This window comes from Phascolarctos cinereus, unplaced genomic scaffold (genome assembly GCF_003287225.1).
Source record: "Phascolarctos cinereus isolate Bilbo 61053 unplaced genomic scaffold, phaCin_HiC Scaffold_2;HRSCAF=192, whole genome shotgun sequence".
In the NCBI taxonomy this organism is placed as follows: domain Eukaryota; kingdom Metazoa; phylum Chordata; class Mammalia; order Diprotodontia; family Phascolarctidae; genus Phascolarctos; species Phascolarctos cinereus.
In genome coordinates, this window is record NW_027555625.1 from 315,919,348 (window position 1) to 315,938,510 (window position 19,163).

The 19,163-nt window shown below is 41.4% G+C and overlaps 1 protein-coding gene across 3 annotated transcripts; it reads right to left on the reverse strand.

The window, feature by feature from the left end:
• Nucleotides 1-9,760: 9,760 nt before the first annotated feature.
• LOC110211321 (BPI fold-containing family A member 1-like) lies at nt 9,761-17,945 on the reverse strand. Of its 3 annotated transcripts, none has more exons than XM_078149082.1 (9): nt 17,867-17,945; nt 16,236-16,346; nt 15,145-15,274; nt 14,516-14,623; nt 13,519-13,665; nt 11,813-11,885; nt 11,360-11,423; nt 10,605-10,682; nt 9,761-9,948 (listed from the first exon to the last, which is right to left on the reverse strand). In XM_078149082.1, the coding sequence occupies exons 2-8, from the start codon at nt 16,342-16,344 to the stop codon at nt 10,648-10,650; spliced, it is 666 nt and encodes a 221-aa protein (XP_078005208.1). In that variant the 5' UTR covers nt 16,345-16,346; nt 17,867-17,945; the 3' UTR covers nt 9,761-9,948; nt 10,605-10,647. The 3 variants fall into 3 exon arrangements, with proteins under 3 accessions (XP_078005208.1, XP_020846205.1, XP_078005207.1); XM_020990546.2 differs by having other exon boundaries at nt 9,761-9,984; XM_078149081.1 differs by having other exon boundaries at nt 9,761-9,984; nt 17,818-17,902.
• Nucleotides 17,946-19,163: the final 1,218 nt, after the last annotated feature.

A 19,163-nucleotide genomic window follows, 5' to 3' on the forward strand; every position in this document is an offset into this window, starting at 1 on the left:
AGGGGATCCTCTTGGGCTGCCCATGCAGTGCAGTGACACATTTCTTTGAACCCTCAAGGCTTATTTGGGTTTTTCCTCTATTCCGTTCATCTCATTTTTCCCCCTAAAGACAATTAGGTGTGGGCAAGCAGACAATCTACTAGTAATATACATTGCCTTTCCCTTTCCTTAAATACTGCCTGGAAAAGCAGGGCTGTTAATCACAGTAGACTGCACCTGCCCTTCCTCTCTGGTTTGGGTTTTCTTCAGTTCTTCAGAGAACCAATAGTATTTCTTTTTGGTCTGTTTTCTTTTTCCAGTATAATTTTATTTTTTCTTTTTGTAACCTTTTTTATTTTAGACTGAAATACACAATAAAAGAATAGGAACCATAAACTTAAATGTTAAAACAAATACAAAGTAAAAAGCAAAAGGGACATATCATATGCAAAGGAGAATGTAAGAGAGGATTCAACCTATATAGCAATAAATTTCCATTTCAAAAAAGCCTATGTAATTAATGCTACTAAGTGAGTTGTTGACAGCTATCCATCTTTTCTTTGCTTCTTTGTAAATCTTCTTTTGTTGTCTCTTCCTCTTTCTCATTTCCTACAAGCCTTTCTGAATTTCTCATAAACCTTCCACGTTATAATTTTTATTCATTTACATTTCAATTAATTTTATTTTCCTGAAGATCTGCTTTCTCTCCCTCCCTTTAACCCTACCTCCATTTGGAAAGCAAAAGTAAGAAAATGTGTCTTAGCAGGTCCTCTATCCAAGCAAAACAATTTCCATAATTGGTAGTGCAAGGAAAAAAAGTCTCACTCTACACTCTGAGTCTATCACCTCTCTGTCAGTATCTGTGTAATGTATTTTAGCATGAGTTTTCTGGAACTCTGTTTGTTACCATGTCGATAAGAATGCCTGAATCTTTCAAAGTTGTTGTTTTGTTTTCTTTTACCTTTGCAATGATGTTGTTATTGTACAAATTGTTCTCCTAGTTCTCCTTGTTTCACAATGAATCCATATGTAGGAGTCATCCCAGGTTCTTCTGTAACCATTGTCTTCATAACTTCTTAAAAACAAAATCATATCAGTATATTCATATGCCAGAACTTGTTCAATCACTTTACAATTGATGGGCTCTCCCAATGTTTCCAAATTCTTTTCCACCACAAAATGAGCTGCTATAAATATTTTTGTATATGTGGGTCTTTTCCACCAATCTTTGATCTCTTTTGTTATAGGCCTAGTAGTGATATCACTGGGTCATAAGATCCACACATTTTCCTAACTTGGGGACACAGTTTCCAACGTGCTTTCCACAATGTCTATACCAGTTGACAGTTCAACCCATGGTGTTTTCAAGTACCTAGACTCAAGAAAATCAGAAAAAAAGTGAAGAAGAAAGGGATATCAAAAGGGACTCAGTAAGGTTAAGCTGTTTCCATTCCTACATGAGAAGATGACACTTGTAACTCATAAAATTTTCCTATTATTCGGGCAGTTAGTCAGAGTATACCTAGACAGAGGGCACAAGTGTGACTTGCATATGATGGCATGATATCTAAAAAATAAAATTAAGGAGTGAGAAAGAGGAATGTATTGACAGAAAAGGAAAGTAAAGGGATAGAATTAGGGTAAATTATGTCATGTAAAAGGGGCAAGAATGAGCTTTTACAGTGGAGGGGAAGATGGGGAAGATGGCATGGAATGCTCGATTCTTACTTTCATCAGAACTGGGTAAGAGAGGGAATAACACACACACTCAATTGTGTATAGAAATATATCTTACCCTACAGCAGAGTAGGAGGCAAAAGGGATAGAACAAGGTGGACAATGGAGGAATCAGGGAGGGCACGTGGAGGAGGAATACTGATAGAGGGAGAGTTGATTATTGAAGGTGGTAGTCAGAAGCAAACACTTTTGAAGAGCTACAGAATGAACGGAGAGAAAGAATAGAATAAACAGGAAGGAACTAGGATGGAGGAAAATACAGTTAGCAATCATAATGATGAAAAAAATTTTGAAGCATGCTTCTCTGATAAAGGCCTCATTTCTCAAATATAGAGAAATGACTCAAATTTACAAACATAAGCACTATTATCCAATTGATATATGAACAAAAGTTATGAACAAGCAGTTTTCAGATGAAATAAACAAAACTATCTGTTGCCTTATGAATAAAAGCTCTAAATCACTATTGATTGGAGAAATGCAAATTAAAATGATTCTGAGGTACTACCTCACACATATTAGACTGGCTAATAGAATAGAAAAGGGAAATGACAACGTTGGAGGGATTGTGGAAAAACTGAGTCACGAATGGACTGTTGGTGGAGTTGTGCATTGATTCAACCATTCTGAGAGCAATTTGGAAGTATGCCAAAAGTCCTATAAGAGCATGCATACCTTTTGACCTAGCAATACCACTACTAGGTCTGTATCCCCCAAAAGATCAAAGAACAAAAGGAAAAAGACTTATTTGGCAAAGAATTGGAAATTGAAGGGATGACCATCAATTGGACAATGATTGAACAAGTTGTCCTATATGATTGTGATGGAATACTATTGTTGTATAAGCACTGATGAGCAAGATGCTCTCGGAAAAAAAAAAACCATGGAAAGACTTACATGAACTGATGCAAAGTGAAATGACTAGAACCAGCAGAACATTTACACAGTAACAGCAATATTGTGAGATGATCGAGTGTGAGTAACTTAACTATTCTCAGCAATATAATGATCCAAGACAACTCTGAAGGACTTATGATGAAAAATACTCTCCATTCCCAGAGAAAGAATTGATGGAGTCTGACTACAGGTAAAAACATCTTTTTTTTTAAACTTTATTTTTCTTTGTTTTTTTTGTCTATGTTTTCTTTTTACAACATGACTAATATGGAAATATGTTTGTCATGACTATACATGTATAATCTAGACGAAATTACTTGCCTTCTCAGTGGGAGGGGGTGGTGAGAGAGGGAGGTAATTTGGAACTCAAAATTTTAAGAACTAAAGTTAAAATTTGATTTTACATGTGACTGGGGGGAAATAAAATAGTAAATAATTTAAAAACTAAAAAGAAAAGAAAAAAGAAAACCCCCAAATGGGACCATGAAGAATTAGACACAACTGAACAACAATGACAACAAAAGTTGGAAAAGCATTTTACAACTATTATTTCCTTTTATACTTTTGATAACTCTAGGACATAGTTGCTGTTATTATTCCCATTTTACAGATGAAGAAACTGAGTGAGACAGAGATGAAGGGCCTTGCCCACCATCACATAGCTAGTAACAATCTGAAGTCATACTGGAGGTCACATCTTTTTTTTTTTTTGGCTAGGCAATGGGGTTAAGTGACTTGCCTAGGGTCACACAGCTAGTAACTGTTATGTATCTGAGGCCAGATTTGAACTCAGGTCTTCCTGAATCCAGGGCTGGTGTTCTATCCACTGTGCCACCTCACTGCCCCCTGGGGGTCACATCTTTCTGACTCCAAGTGCAATGCTAAAACGCATTCACCACCACCAAGCTGCCTCTCTTCTGTATGATCTAGTGCTAGAAATAGCATTCCAATTGCTTCTCTTCCAGGTCACTCTTTTGCCTATTTCAGCTCCCCACTAGCTATTTTGCCTATGCAGATAATCTTGGTGACTTCCCCTCCCACTTTCTAGGCACATCTTTGGGTTTTTTTTTGTTTTTGTTTTCATCTATTAAAATATAAGCTTCTTAGATGCACGGACCGTTATGTTTTGTTGGCTTTATATTCTTAATGCTTAGCACTGTGCCTCACACATTGTAAATGAGTACTAGTTAATCTATTTCTGTGTTTGTCCGTTGGTCAGTCTATGTCCCCAAATGGATATAAGATTTGGATACAAAGAATGATATCATAAACAGATTAGAGGAGCAAGGAAAAAAGTGATCTTTTGAATTTATAGAATGAGGAATAGTTCAAGACAAAACAAGGAATAGAGAGGATTGCACAACACACTATGAACAATTTTGATTATATAATATAAATTTTTCAGAAAAAACAAATGTGGTTAAATTTAGAAGAAAATTAGGAAACTGGCTAAAGGTAAGGATCTAATTTTTTTAAAAAACATTTTTGTTACTTTCTTATTTTGACTTTCAAATTTTCAGTTTTTTCTTGTTCATTCCACCTTGTTCCACCCACTGAAGAAGTAAAGGAGAGACAGAAAGAGGAACAAAGAGATTGGAGAAGGAAGGAAAGAAGAGGGGAAGAGAGAAAAGGAAGGAAGGATGAAAGAAGGAAGGAAGGAAAAACCTTGAATCGCATAAGGTAAACAGGCAAAACATTATCATATTACTTATGTTGAAATATTTATAAATTATTCTGCATATCAGTTCATCTTTTCACTACCTTTCATTTATGTAGAGTTTTCTTCTTCATTGCTCCTTTAGAATCATATTTGATCAGACTTCTTATTTACTTCCAAATTTTTTTGTTTTTATAATATTGGTATTATAGTTTAAATTACTCTTGTGCTTTATTATGTATCAATTCATAAAAGTATTTCCATTGGTATTTCAAACTATATTTTGTCTATTATTTTATGGCTACAGTAACATTCTATTACATTCATATACCCTATCAAAAATAAGTACAGGAAATAGAAAAGACTTGGGAGTGTACATGTCCAGACCCACACACAGGAAGTAGATGGACATTCTTCTACTATACTCTTCACAGAGATACAAGCTGATGTAAATAAAGGGAGAAAAATGAATTTCTCATGAACAGAGAGGGCCAATCTCATAAAAACAAATTAGAACATTATTTCATGAAATAATTTATTCAATGCTATACCAGTCAAAACACCAAATGATTATTTTGTAAAGGCAGAGATCATGGAAGGTAAAATAAACACTGTTGATTACATAAAATTTTTTAAAAAGATACTGCACAAACAATGCCAGTACAAATAAAAATAGAAGAGAAGCAGGTTAAAGGGTAAAATTCTTTGCAGCAACTTTCACTGATCAGGATCTCATTTCTCAGGTATGTAGGGAACAGATTCAAATTCACATAAATAAGAGCCATTCCCCAATTGATGAATAGGAGATCTTTCAGAGGAAAACATCAAAGTCATCAGCAGGCACATGAAAAATGTTTTAAATCACCAATGAATATGGAAATACAAATTAAAGCAACTCTTAAGTTCCACTACGCAGATATAAGATTAGCAAAATTGACCGAAAAAAGGAAAAATACAAATCTTGGAAGGGCTGTGGAACACTAGGTACTTTAAAACATGCAAATCACACTTGTGCCCTCTGTCTAGGTATACTCTGACTAACTGCCCGAATAATAGGAAAATTTTATGAGTTACAAGTGTCATCTTCTCATGTAGGAATGGAAACAGCTTAACCTTACTGAGTCCCTTTTGATATCCCTTTCTTCTTCACTTTTTTTCTGATTTTCTTGAGTCTAGGTACTTGAAAACACCATGGGTTGAACTGTCAACTGGTATAGACATTGTGGAAAGCACGTTGGAAACTGTGTCCCCAAGTTAGGAAAATGTGTGGATCTTATGACCCAGTGATATCACTACTAGGCCTATAACAAAAGAGATCAAAGATTGGTGGAAAAGACCCACATATACAAAAATATTTATAGCAGCTCATTTTGTGGTGGAAAAGAATTTGGAAACATTGGGAGAGCCCATCAATTGTAAAGTGATTGAACAAGTTCTGGCATATGAATATACTGATATGATTTTGTTTTTAAGAAGTTATGAAGACAATGGTTACAGAAGAACCTGGGATGACTCCTACATATGGATTCATTGTGAAACAAGGAGAACTAGGAGAACAATTTGTACAATAACAACATCATTGCAAAGGTAAAAGAAAAACAAAACAACAACTTTGAAAGATTCAGGCATTCTTATCGACATGGTAACAAACAGAGTTCCAGAAAACTCATGCTAAAATACATTACACAGATACTGACAGAGAGGTGATAGACTCAGAGTGTAGAGTGAGACTTTTTTTCCTTGCACTACCAATTATGGAAATTGTTTTGCTTGGATAGAGGACCTGCTAAGACACATTTTCTTACTTTTGCTTTCCAAATGGAGGTAGGGTTAAAGGGAGGGAGAGAAAGCAGATCTTCAGGAAAATAAAATTAATTGAAATGTAAATGAATAAAAATTATAACGTGGAAGGTTTATGAGAAATTCAGAAAGGCTTGTAGGAAATGAGAAAGAGGAAGAGACAACAAAAGAAGATTTACAAAGAAGCAAAGAAAAGATGGATAGCTGTCAACAACTCACTTAGTAGCATTAATTACATAGGCTTTTTTGAAATGGAAATTTATTGCTATATAGGTTGAATCCTCTCTTACATTCTCCTTTGCATATGATATGTCCCTTTTGCTTTTTACTTTGTATTTGTTTTAACATTTAAGTTTATGGTTCCTATTCTTTTATTGTGTATTTCAGTCTAAAATAAAAAAGGTTACAAAAAGAAAAAATAAAATTATACTGGAAAAAGAAAACAGACCAAAAAGAAATACTATTGGTTCTCTGAAGAACTGAAGAAAACCCAAACCAGAGAGGAAGGGCAGGTGCAGTCTACTGTGATTAACAGCCCTGCTTTTCCAGGCAGTATTTAAGGAAAGGGAAAGGCAATGTATATTACTAGTAGATTGTCTGCTTGCCCACACCTAATTGTCTTTAGGGGGAAAAATGAGATGAACGGAATAGAGGAAAAACCCAAATAAGCCTTGAGGGTTCAAAGAAATGTGTCACTGCACTGCATGGGCAGCCCAAGAGGATCCCCTCATGTGGATTATTTTCTTGTGATCTGCTAGTGCTAGAAGACAACAGGGAATTGGGATATTTGAGAAGAGAAATTGTGGTGCATTTGTTTCTCCTTGTCTGATGTCCAATGCTTCTCCCGTCATTAGTCAGGAAAGGGAGGTAAATTATGAGGAGATCAAATCAATGAGCAAATGCCTTTTATTGTCTCCATGCAGAAACTGGTCCAGAAAGGTTAATTGATATACTGGCACAACTGCTTAGTCACTAAGGAAGGACTCAGAGGTGAAATTAGCACAGGCCAATCAGACTTCATGGACAGCAAGTGTATCTCCTTTGCCCTAGATCCACTCCCCGCAGTCAGTGCCCCCCATCACCAGCACCTTGGCTGCAACCCCAAGATCCTGTGGCTGTCCCAACCTTCTTCTGCACAAATCTGTCAAGCCACCAGCGTTCTCCCTGCTCTGGGGAAGTGTCATACATAGGGTGCTCTCCATAAAAGGTGGAAGTTGGTGTTTGGTGAAAGATGTGAGTTACTAAGGTGTCAAAGACCAGTCACTGTCTCCATCTTCAGCCTTAATTCTCCCCAGTCACTATCCTCTTTTGCATCTTTTATACCGTGCTCTTAAGAAACATCCTCCACGGATGTCTACAAGGAGAGAGTCTGCTGGACACTGTTTGAACGGCACTTAGACCAGAGGACTTCACCAGATGATGTCCAGAGTGTCAGACCGCTGTATGAGAAGAGACTTCTGAAGCTTTAAATGGACAATTTATCTTTACTTTGGGTCTCTGTATCTGTACTTAATAAGGGGACTGCCCCCTCTTTAATTTGTCAATGCGTCGGTCAATTCCTCCCTTTCTTCTCCCATATTGTTGCTCAAAATCCCTTGATGAAATGTTGTCCAGCAGCACAGCCCCACATAGAACTGTCACTAAGGCACTGCAAGGTTCAACTACTTTAGCTGAGGAGTTAGCAGAAAACTCTGGGATAGATAGTTGATTAAAGGGATAGTTAGAATCCTGGCTTGGCAAATGGAAAAGGAATGGCTGTATCCATTCTCGCTAACCTAGTTGTGGTTGAAATGTTGTAGGATGTTGTATAGTTCCATGCATTAGAGGACTGGTACAACAATTGCTAGGGATGTCCCTCACTAAGATTATCCCAGTAGAACACACAGTGGGAGTTCAGAGGGCAGGCTCTGGCAATATAAGGATGTTGATTGAAAGTACCAATGAGACTTTCCCCAGGGATGGGGAATGTGAAATCATGTTAAAGAGATTAGAGGATAAGGAAATTGGGAATGTGTGGAAGCCAGATCTTTACTAGAAAAGAAAAGGGAGGAATTGTAAGAAAGATTGTAGGGGGTTAGGCTTCCACAGCAGGATAGGGAATTCTAAGATCTTGTGGATTGTCCCTCAACCAATCAGAAAGTACCCCAAACTTTTCTATAAACAACTGGTTCTTAAGAAAAAACCTAGAGGCTAAACTGGTTGCAACCAGCCAGCTTCAAGGACAGGGCTTCAACTTGTCAAAGGCTTTTCTCCACTGCACTTGCTTAATAAGCTTATTGAATATGAACTGAAACACCCCAAGGGCAGAGATAGCCACCATTTTTGAACATGGGACCCATGAAGTGGGTAGAGTTAACAGAACATAGACGAACATGAGGTGGGCTGTCCAGGAAGGGTGTAACTCAGATGAACTAGACCAATAGGAGCCCTGATGGGTGGAGTATGGATCTTACTAACAGTTTAAAAGTTGATTCTACCACTGAACCAGTGCCCACGTGTTACTAAAGTGCATTGTACCCACTTCTCTCACGAGAAACGTAATAAAGACTTTCTTTCACTCACTCACTGTAGTACATTTTTGTTTCAGATTTTTCTAACACTATCTAGACTCCATTCTCCCTTGGCCACGTGGTCCAGGTCCCTGGCGTTCTGTTCACCCCAGCTTACTGGCCACTCCCATCCAGATTCTCCTTACACCCCTCCACCAGTCACCCTGAACTACTTGGTCACTCCTAGAACCCTCCCACGGTCTTTCTGTATATAAGGTTCACCTTGTCTCCTTAAGGTGCTCAGATTCTTAAAATCTGGCCACTGCTCAGATTCTTAAGATCTGGCCCGATTGCATTACCAATGCAAATGCTTTGATTCCTTAAGAGTCTGGCCAATATGATGAATGTTCTAATAAATCTTGTCTTTGGCTGAAAGGAAAAAAAAAAAAGAAACATCCTTCACACTAAACAAATGCTCTTTTATCTTCCATTATTTCCCCTTCCATTCTTTCATCTTCTGGTGATCCCCGACCTTTTTCCTAAAGTCACTCTTTCTCTTGCTACCCTCTTCTAAGATGGCTGGTCCTTCAACTGTCTTACATTCCCAGAACTATGAGGACCATAGGAAGGACTGATAAGGCCTTTAAGACCCTCTGCCGCTGTCGTGCCTTCCCTTTGGCACCACCACTCAGCAAAGGACATCTTCTCATTGATCAGGTTTTACTAAGTCTTCTCCAGATTTTAGGAGTCGTCCCCTTAAAACTCCATGTCATGCTCTGTCTTTCCCAGCACATTCAGGACCTCACTCATAGACTTCAGCGCCAGTCCAGTACTTGTATGGTTTTCAATACTCTCTCCCTCCTACCTTGTTTCTCACTCTCCTGAACTCCCAAGAGTTCCAGTCTTGGTTTGCCTTATGCACAACAGCTCACAACTTCAAACCTCTTCTCCCCCAACCACACGCACGTTAAAATGAATTTTCTCCAACTGCCAGAATTCCTAGTTATAGCTCTGACTTGACTGATACCCATAACTTATGAGCCAAGTGCAGCAAGGAGGTGCATTAAGCCATTCTGAGTGCTGGACTCAGTCCCTTCCCTTGAGAGCTTCCACGAGAAACACAAGCTCAGCCTCAGTTATTCCCAAGTGGAGAGGATTTAACCAGGGGAGGGGAAAATAAGCAGTGACCACTCTGCTCATGCTGAAATACTGGGAAGTTTATTGTAAGGAAAAGCAGGTGGAAGGAACACACCATCCAGAGAGAGTCTTCACGCAAGGAAAGTGGCTCCAATAACTCCAGGCAAGGAGACCATGGCAAGGGTCAGCAGAGGGAAAGGATTTTTCTCATCAGACACGAGATCCAGTAAGTTGTCCTCTGGCTTTAAATGGCTTCAGGCAGAAGGAAAAGAAGAGCAAGAGGGGCTTCTGTCAGGGGAAAATGCAACAAATAAGACTGCCATCTTTGTGAGCTGTTCTGACATTCAGAATCTTATGTATTATTCCATTTCTTTCTCATCCAACCAATCTAATCCTATCAGTCAGGCTCTTATTCCTTTTGGGAGCTATTGTAGAGCATGAGAGTCTACCTTCAGATGAACACTGGCCTAGGTGCCTTTCTTAAGTCCTTTTATGGCTCTAAATTTTTAGGAGTCTTTGTTTCCTACTTTGCCTGGGTTCCAGGACACTGGGATGAGAATCTGCACCTCGTCCTGCCAGCAACTAGATATCCATCTGATAGCTTAAGAATCTCTAGACCAAGCCTGCATTCCCACTCATTCCCCAGATCTCCTGCAGGTGATGTCATCCCTGAATAGAATGCAAGTTCCTTGAGGATAGGCATTGAGTCGCTGGTTTGTAATGATACCCACAGTGTTTAATATGGAGCCTGATACATAATAAACACTCAGTCAATACATTCTCTCCTCCTCTCCCCCCAAGAGTTCTAGATTCCAAAATTCTTAGATCCTCTGTTCCTGGGGGAAAAAAAATTATTTGCAAATTCAGTGAATCAAAAGAGAATATGCAACTTTCAATGCAACACTTACACCCTTGGGGAAGGAGGGAAGTTATTGTCCATGTAATGAAGAATTACACAGTAACACTCACGTTCCCACGTACCACATCTAAAAGAAAGAACATGTGATTCAGATGAGATAGAGTCAAGGGGAACGAGAGAGACTGCGGGGCTTCTACCAGTTCTAGTTTTGGAAAAGAAGGGAAAAGAAAGGCATCTTCTAGAGGGCAGGGCTGAGGGAACTGGAATAGGTCTACACTGTCACTGCACAGTCCCTTCCCAGTGCAGTGACTCTGATGAGAGAGATCTGGGCTTCACAAAAGAAACAAATAATAGCAGTTCGTGGGACAGACATCCCTATACACTGACATTAGGAGTTAGTCACTCATTCAATTAGTCACTCATTGAATTTTGAGAAAGGCAGAATGCTTGGGAGCATGGGACAATTTAGTTCTCACAGCTCGGGAAACCTTTGAATATCATAGACTGTGGCCAGCCCCTTGGCAGTCAGAGGGCTGGAGGCTCTGAACCAGGATTTTCCTGGGAATTCTAAGACGTCTAAGGAACAGTCATCCACCTGCTGCTTTGACTCAGTTCTCAGTCACTCCATTGGGGAAGAGGGCAGGTTAGAACTATAAGAAAAAAGTAACAATAAGCAGTCAAGGCTACTAGTTCTTGGTATGAAATCCTTAAAACTCCAGTTCAATGACGGCACAAAGGAAGTTAGTCTGGGTAACTCAGCCCATCGTAGATAGAGGAGAAGGATTGGCGAGAGCAGATACTTACTCTGCAAGCTGTCTACCAGTGCTGGAGGCACCAATTTTACTGCAGTTGTGATCAAAGGGCAGGCCTGCAGGAGGGATAGATGAGCATGAGGGCATCAGGCAAGGGAACAGGGCCAGAGGGTAAAGGTGGCAACAGGGGTCATCACCAAGCCTAGCTGACCTGGAATTGGGCCTGTGGACCCATCACACTTGAGAATGTTTAGCTCAGCCTGACTTCACGGACAGCAAGTAGGCCACAGGGTGGATGCCAGAACTGTAAGGAATCTTAGACACAATCTTGCCTAATCACCCACCATCTTAAAGAGGGGAAGGGGCTCACCTCACTCCACGCCATAAGGCAGACACCAAACATAGGCCAGATCCCCAGCCTTGGGACTCCTAGTTGAGTCCTCTTTGCACTGTCTAAAAACAACAAATCTGGCTTTAAGTAATCAGACCAAATCTTCACACTTACTAATTGGTTGACCGTCAGCTGAGCCAGGTTGCTCACGGTCTCAGATACTTCTACTCCCAGCCCAAAGAGCCCCCTAAAGGAAGAAGAAACTGAGCGTCAGTGTGCTGCCAGTGGCCGACGATCCCAGGTAAATCCCCTCCCTCCAGAAGCTTCCTAACCCTATGGGAAACAGCTCAGCAGGCCCCAGGGAAGTGCTATGTGGCAGGATTGCTCTGTCCCTGTGAGAAGTCTCACTAACTCAGCCAGGAAAACATAACTGAGACCTGAGGTTGGGTGCTTCTGGACAGAGTCTGTCTCCCGGAGCCAGAGAGAAGCCCTCTTGTATCAGGATATTCATTTATAGGATTCCTAATTGGAAGGGTCTTTCAAAGTCATTTAGTCCAACCCTGCACCAGACACTTAGGAGAAACTTGAGAAATGCTTAAGGAATGAAACTGCATTCACTCAAACCCCCTTCATTTCTAGAGGTGAGGAAACGGAGGGTCAGTGGGTCATCTGAGGTCACAGGGATGCTAAGTATTCAAACAGAGGCTGGAGCCCACATGTGCTGGTCCCAGCTGGAGTTCCATGTCCACTCTTGTTCTGTTTGCCCAAAGGGAGTAGTATGTATTAGATGGAGGTAGGGAGAGTGTGATAGAGTTTTCCATCATGTCTTTGGAGCCGGTTTAGGGTCAGAGCTAAAAGCCTCTCGAGCCAGAATGGAACAATTATCCCAAAAGTCTGTCATTCTGATGCCAGAGTCCCAGAGAAGCTTCATTCTTGTTTTCAGAAAATGATTATACAGTAGCTATCGTGAGCAGAGAAGTATTCTGGATCCTGAAGGATCAATAAAGGCCTCACACCCGTGAAGCTCACAGTCTAACAGGCTGTGGATCATGTGTGTATCTCTTACGAGAGAAGAAAGTAAGGAAGAGAGAAATACAGGCATTCGTAATAAAATCTCAGAAGTTTGAGAGGGCTAGACCGTTATAGAAGGCACTTTTTCCTGTGTGACCCAATTCAGAAGAATCACGATGGCTTTGTGGCAAAAACTGACCCTATTTTATAAACCTGAATCAGGCCCCCAGAAGAATGGGGACTGGGCTGATGTCCAATGGAGAAGAAATGACAAAGGTGCGAGCACAAATCCACAATTTGTGTCTCCCACTTCATCATTTTCCCTGTTGTCTCAGATGCTTACATCAACTCAAGGAAAAGACACTATGGTCCGGCCCCTCAGGACCTTAACATCCCTTTAAATCTTCTCATTTGGAGCATACAGTCTCTAGCCCAATCCTGAAATCATTCCTGTAACTCTCTTGTCCCTGTCCTGGCCCATATCACTCCCTCCATTGCAGTTAGGCAAGCCTTCTTTTCTGTTCCCTCTCTTAGAAGAAATTAGCTTTTCTTCGGCAGAGTCCCCAGACCTCATCCTTACCGTTCATTTCCCCAATCCTCCCACTCCATATTACATGGTGTCCTTAGTATGATGTTTCTCTGACCGAGACAGAAAATGTCCATTTTGCAAGCTACCCCGGGATCCCTTTTGGGATTTGGTGTACCAGAGAAGACATGAAATGAGGTCTCCTGTGACCCAGGAGAGTGCCCCATCCTCTTTGAGGGCCGTGGGGCGAAGGAATGGAAACACAGAAGTGTATCTACCAAGTACACGAATTAGATGCTACCAGGGACCCCCCCCACACACACACAGCTCTTGGGTGACTCACGTTCTCTTGGCTGAGATTTCAAGAAGTTGAGGGCTTGTCTGACATTTGGAAACAACCAAGTGAGCTCCTCCATCTTCATCCTTTTCAGTTGTGAGTTCAAGTGATGTCTTCGCATTTAGAGAGACATCAATCGTCTTAAAAAGCCGTCTAAAGAAAGAAGATATGGAATGTAGAAAAAGAATCCCACTGTTTACCCAATGTCATCATGGAAACTAAAGAGAGAGGAAGGTAAACTGAGGACCCAAACCCGGGAAAACAGTACCGATCCTAAACATCTCCCACATTGACTCAGCTTGAGACTCCCTTTGCAAGCCTTTAACAAAGCACTTTTCTATTTATTCCCTTATTTGGTTCTCATGAGAGACCTGCTTGGTTGACAGACTCAATGTTATTATGCCCATTTTATAGAGAAGGAAACAGAGGTTTTGCACAGTGCTCAATATCACAGGGAAAATCCTTGCCCCAAGATTCTGCTGCTTCCCCTTGTTATGGCAAGAAAGACATATGGCCAATTCTAGTCTCTTCTTCCCAACCCAAACCAGAAATGAGGTGCTGGCCAGAGAAGTAATGAGCATCCCAACATGAAGACATTAAGAATTGTGGTACTCCTAGTCATGTACAGAAAGGGATTTTTTATCGTGCTCTGAAATGACCCTAAAAGAAAAAGAGCAGCTTTGTATCTTGTCATTAAACTGCTTCTTCCTGATCTCCATCAAGGAAGATGAGCAGAATGAGCTCACAGGAATGATAGCAGTCATAGGAATTCTGCACACTTCCCTGGTGATTCTTGATTGCCAGAGCACTTTCCTTCCAATAACCCTGTGAGATAGTGTGCCTCCCTCCATTCTCTTTGCCTTGCTCGCTTGCCAACTTCATCCTGGTGGATTTGCTCAGGAAACACTGCAACTATAGAGATCTGGTTGTGCCATGTGAATACCCCCTCCAAGGTTCCACATGCCATTGAATGGGCCCTGCAGGACTCAGAAGAATCACTTACGTGTTCAAACTCAGAGAGACATCCAAGGGCACGCTGAGAGAGAGACTCTCTGTGTCTTGATTTTCTTGAAGGGAAATTTTCAGGAGTTGGGCATGGTTAATGTTGAACCTGTACAGAGAGAGAGAGAGAGAGAGAGAGAGAGAGAGAGAGAGAGAGAGAGAGAGAGAGAGAGAGAGTGTCACTAATTAATAACTTTCATAGACCAAACCCTTTCCTGACACATCTTCAACCCCAAACCCAACCATTCCTAAATGTTACTCCTCTCTTAAACAGATAAGTGGTCTCTGAGGACAGAAAAGAAAATGTTTTCACCCAAATGAATCACAGATTTTGAACGAGGACATTGGTGCGCAGCCATAATCCGATGTCTAATCTAGGCCATTGAGATCACCATGGGAAATGGAGGCATGATTAAGCAGATCCAATGGAGGAGGGTCCAGCTGTCAATATCCCGCTCCCCACCCTGTCTCCTGTGGTTTGCCCCATTGCTCCATAGATGGGTTCTTGAACGCCTCCCTCTATTCACTGAAACTCTTTTCTAAGTTGTGCTGTCCTAAGTCCCACTCTGGGAGATTGCTTGATGCCCACATTTGAATTGGAGCATGACTTTATCAGAAAGATGGACTCACGAAACTATATTCCCAACAATTATTTTCGTTGTCTTCAGGACATCTCCAATAACTGGTGTGTTCTCAAGTTCTTTTATCAAGTCCAGCTTGCTGAGGTCTTCCACAGCATTTTTCAGACTATTCTGCATACCTGGAAAAGGATTTCAAGTTTGACTCTTGCTTAGAGAGGAAGGAGGGCATGCTGATGTCATGGCGGCAGCCCTGGATTTGGGGTCCGAGGAAGTGGATTTGAAGCCCAGCTCTGCTGGCTACTTCCTACCTAGTTGTCTGGTTCTCTCTGGGCCTCAGGTTTCTCCTCATGCAAGTGAGACACTGGATTATTTACCCTCCACTGTCCCTCACAGCTCTATTGGCTTTGCTCCTATGATGCTAGAAATAGGTTGGTCTCATTCATTTTCAAGACCCATATCCCAACATCCAATGTCTGAGCACTTTCAATGGCACTCTCCTCCAGCCCCAGCAGCCTTTTAGGAATGAAACCTCTGAGGCTCAAGAGAGGAAGAGACTTGTTCTATGTCATACAGAAAAGAAGAACAGCTTTCCTAGCCTAGTGGCTGGATGGAACTCACATTCTCTGACTCCAAACCCAAGGCTACACTGAGCCACGTTCTCCCAGATGGGTAGAAGCAAACATACTCATACGTCTTGTGGAAGGGGAGGGATCTTACTCTTCCCTCTGCCTAGGCAGCTAAGTGGCATGGTGGAGAGAGCCCTGGGCCTGGAGTCAGAAAGACATGAGTTCAATCCTAGCTTCAGACACTAACTGTGTGACCCTGGCTAGATCACTTGACCTCTGTTGATGTCAGTTATGTAAATGTCTGCATAGTCAGCACCATCTCAACGTCTGTGGTGATGAGGATATTTGAGGAGGAGGTTATATGTGAATCAGTAGGCCCTTCTCTTCCTCTCCTCTTCCCCTGGACTGGCTCCAAGGTTTTGCCAATCGTGGTCTCACCAACAACCTCCTCCCATCCTACCTCCCAAGGTCACAGACATCTCCTATTCTTATCGCCCTCTGTCCCAGTGGTCTTTTCACTTCAGGCCTGGGGTCTCCTGGAAAGGGATCAGGCCTAAGTAAGATGGGAACTTACTAGCAGCAACCTCTGAGATGACCTTTGAGCCTTGTTCTTCCTCCTGGGCCAAGCTCAGTGAGAACTGGCCACACAAGAGCACAAGTCCTAACAGCATCAGGGTCTTCATGTCTAATATGCAAAGAAGAAGCCATTATTTTTGACAATATATTCATTGGGACACAGCTTGAAAGTAGGATTCTCCCTCTATACATGCTTAGGATTGTTAGAATTCTCTAAAGAATCACATGGTTAGTTCTATTTAGACTAAGGCAAAGATAAAGACTTAAAACAACATGGTGACTAAAGAAGAGAAGAAATCCATGTCCCTTCCACCTCCAAACCCCTCCCAGTACTTCCAGCTGAGGACAATTTCTCTCCTGAACCTCCGTGTGGAATATTTGAGGGAGCATGGTGGGGTATTGTCTCACACACACACCCATCTTAGACCCTTCCCACATGACATGTTTCTCTATACAAAATGGATGAAAACCCCTTGAGTTTATCAGTCTTTCTTGAATCCATATTTTCATCTGTTGCCAGTCCTTATGGAGAGAATTCCAGATATTTCTGATTTGTCATGCAGAGTACCATTTTCACTTTTTTTTAAAATTAAAACCACTGATTTCATGTTTCTAGCAACTCCCCATAATATTATCAGTGCCTGCTTCCTATGACTCTCCTCTAGTTCTCCTGGGGTTCCCATGAAGTCATGCTACTGTCAGAGCTGCATAGTCAGACAGGATGCGTGGTGTGGGGTAAATGACCTGGGAGTCAGAAGTCCTAAGACCCTCCTGCATCCCTAACACTGACTCTGCATCAGGAATTATACTATTGCGTGGTCCAACTCTGACATTCTAGGATCCCAGCGGTACAAACCTCAAGGTCTTGTACAAATGTCTGGAAATCAATACATGGCCCAATGATTTTTATTCTGTTTGCAGCCCCTTTCTGAATATACAAGCAAGTGTTTGGGCTCCAGTCAAAGTCACTCACTCTGTAGCTTGGATCACGTAGGGTAGTAAGCCTTACACATCATCCTGACAGCAAGTAAACTGAATCAACTAGAGCTTTAGAGGTTTCATCCTTTAGCTCAAAGAGAAAGCTCTTATGGAGAAATCTTCCAGTTCCTCATTTCTAAAGTCCTAGGACATTTAAATTGAATTTTTGACCAAAACGTCCAAACCACACAGGAGCTTAGAGAAGATCTAGTCTAACTGTCTCATTTTATAGAGAAAAGAAAAGAACTAAGACTCCAGGAGAGAGAGGGACTTGACCAAGGTGACCCAGTCAGGTTTTAGCAGCATCTATGTCACTTACAAAGCAATATTGGTCAATTTTTACAATCCCAGCAAACGTTTATTGTCCTTGGAATCCATCAACCCTGTTTGATTTAAAAGAGCCTCACTAAGACTGGTTGCACATGACCAAATGGATTACAAGAAAATCCTTGAGAAATTCCTCATTCTGATATTCATCCTGATATCATCTGATACTGATATCATTCTGATACTCTAAGCTAGGATTAGAGGCATGAAGAGGTTTGGGCCAGGATGGTCTCTAAAGGCCCCTGTGGGATGTGAGCAGTAAAGGGACTTCTTGCCCTCAGTCGAGGGCCCCGGAGAGGGTAGAGCTGGGCTGGTGGGTCTCACCTGGATGTCTCCAAGGAGTTGCAGCAGGAATCTGAATTTCCTTCTCTTCCTCCTCCTGTAAGACTCTGCCTACCAGGGGCCCTTATATAGTAAGACCAGCCAGATGAAGCCGGAAACTCAGTCTCATGACGGATTTCAAAAGGTGGTTTGGAACATGTTACTCATGATGCTTCCAAGCATCCTCCAAAGTCAATAATTGATGATCACATTGCCAGAAGGGAGAGGCAAGATGAGTGATAAGCAAATTAAAGAGATGTCACTGTTAGCCTCTCTGTCATTTGAGACTTGCAGCTTTAATGAAGAGGAGTTTCTTGCAGTGAGAGGGATCAGATTTGTGGCGTGTAGGGAGGAATCCTAAAGGAGTTGGTAAGGCAGGTGACAATCCCAAAATAGAGAACTTGCTTTACATTTCGACTTCTACGTCATTCTCTGTGGTGGGATGCATGTTCATCATGAAAAGAGGAAGTCACATATTGGTCAGAATGGATGAGTTGTTCAGGGCAGTAAACTAGGAGTCAGGGTGAACTGTCATCAAGGTTTTCCATCCACTGCCTCATTTTGTTGAAAGGCTAAGGTAGGAAGGAATTGGAAAAGTGACCAGGACTTAGAATAGAGAAACCAGCCTCCTTTTTGCAGCTCTCATTCCTGGAAGAGACGGTGGAATAGAGGTGTTCTTGCCCAAACATCTTAATGAATTCTCCAGAGTTCAAAAACATCTCCTGGGATCCAGGACCCCATTAGACTATCTGCCTTTCACTCCAGAAATTATTTACATAACTTATTTCAAAGAACCTCAAATCTGAGTGTTGCAAAGGGATCTCAGAGGTCACCTACTGTAACCTATACCCTGCAGAGATCCCCACAGGGTACTAGAACATATAGCTGTGACAAGTGGTCATCCAATGCTCTTTGAAGGTGTCCAACATGGGGAAAGCCACCACTCACGAAGCACCCAGTTCTACTTTTGGATAGCTCTAATAATTAGGAAAATTTAACTTACATCAAACCTCATTTTACCTCTGAAAGTTCACTTGCTCCAGATTCTTCCCTCTAAGGTCAAACAGAGCAAATCTTATCTGTAGCTCAGTTTACTTAGCTCTAAATTGAAGGGGTTGGATTCTATGGTCCCTTCCTCTAAGGTCCTTTTCAAATCTGAATCTCTGGTCCTCTCCTATTTCTTCTGTTTAAAGTTCTTTTAATTGCATTCGTAAAATACTTTATTAAGTGTACTCTAACACTTCAGCTATGTTCTTAATTAGAAATTCATATGACTCAAGAAGCAGGGCAATGCTATTAC

What these genes read in the sequence shown, in the direction of transcription:
- LOC110211321 (XM_078149082.1), bottom strand. Translation starts at nt 16,344, where the DNA reads ATGAAGACCCTGATGCTGTTAGGACTTGTGCTCTTGTGTGGCCAGTTC. An exon ending in GTCTCTCTGAGTTTGAACAC is followed by an intron (nt 13,666 to 14,515) that starts GTAAGTGATTCT and finishes TTCTTTCTTTAG; the next exon opens with ACGGCTTTTTAAGACGATTG. An exon ending in GAAATCTCAGCCAAGAGAAC is followed by an intron (nt 11,886 to 13,518) that starts GTGAGTCACCCA and finishes TTCTTCCTTTAG; the next exon opens with GGGGCTCTTTGGGCTGGGAG.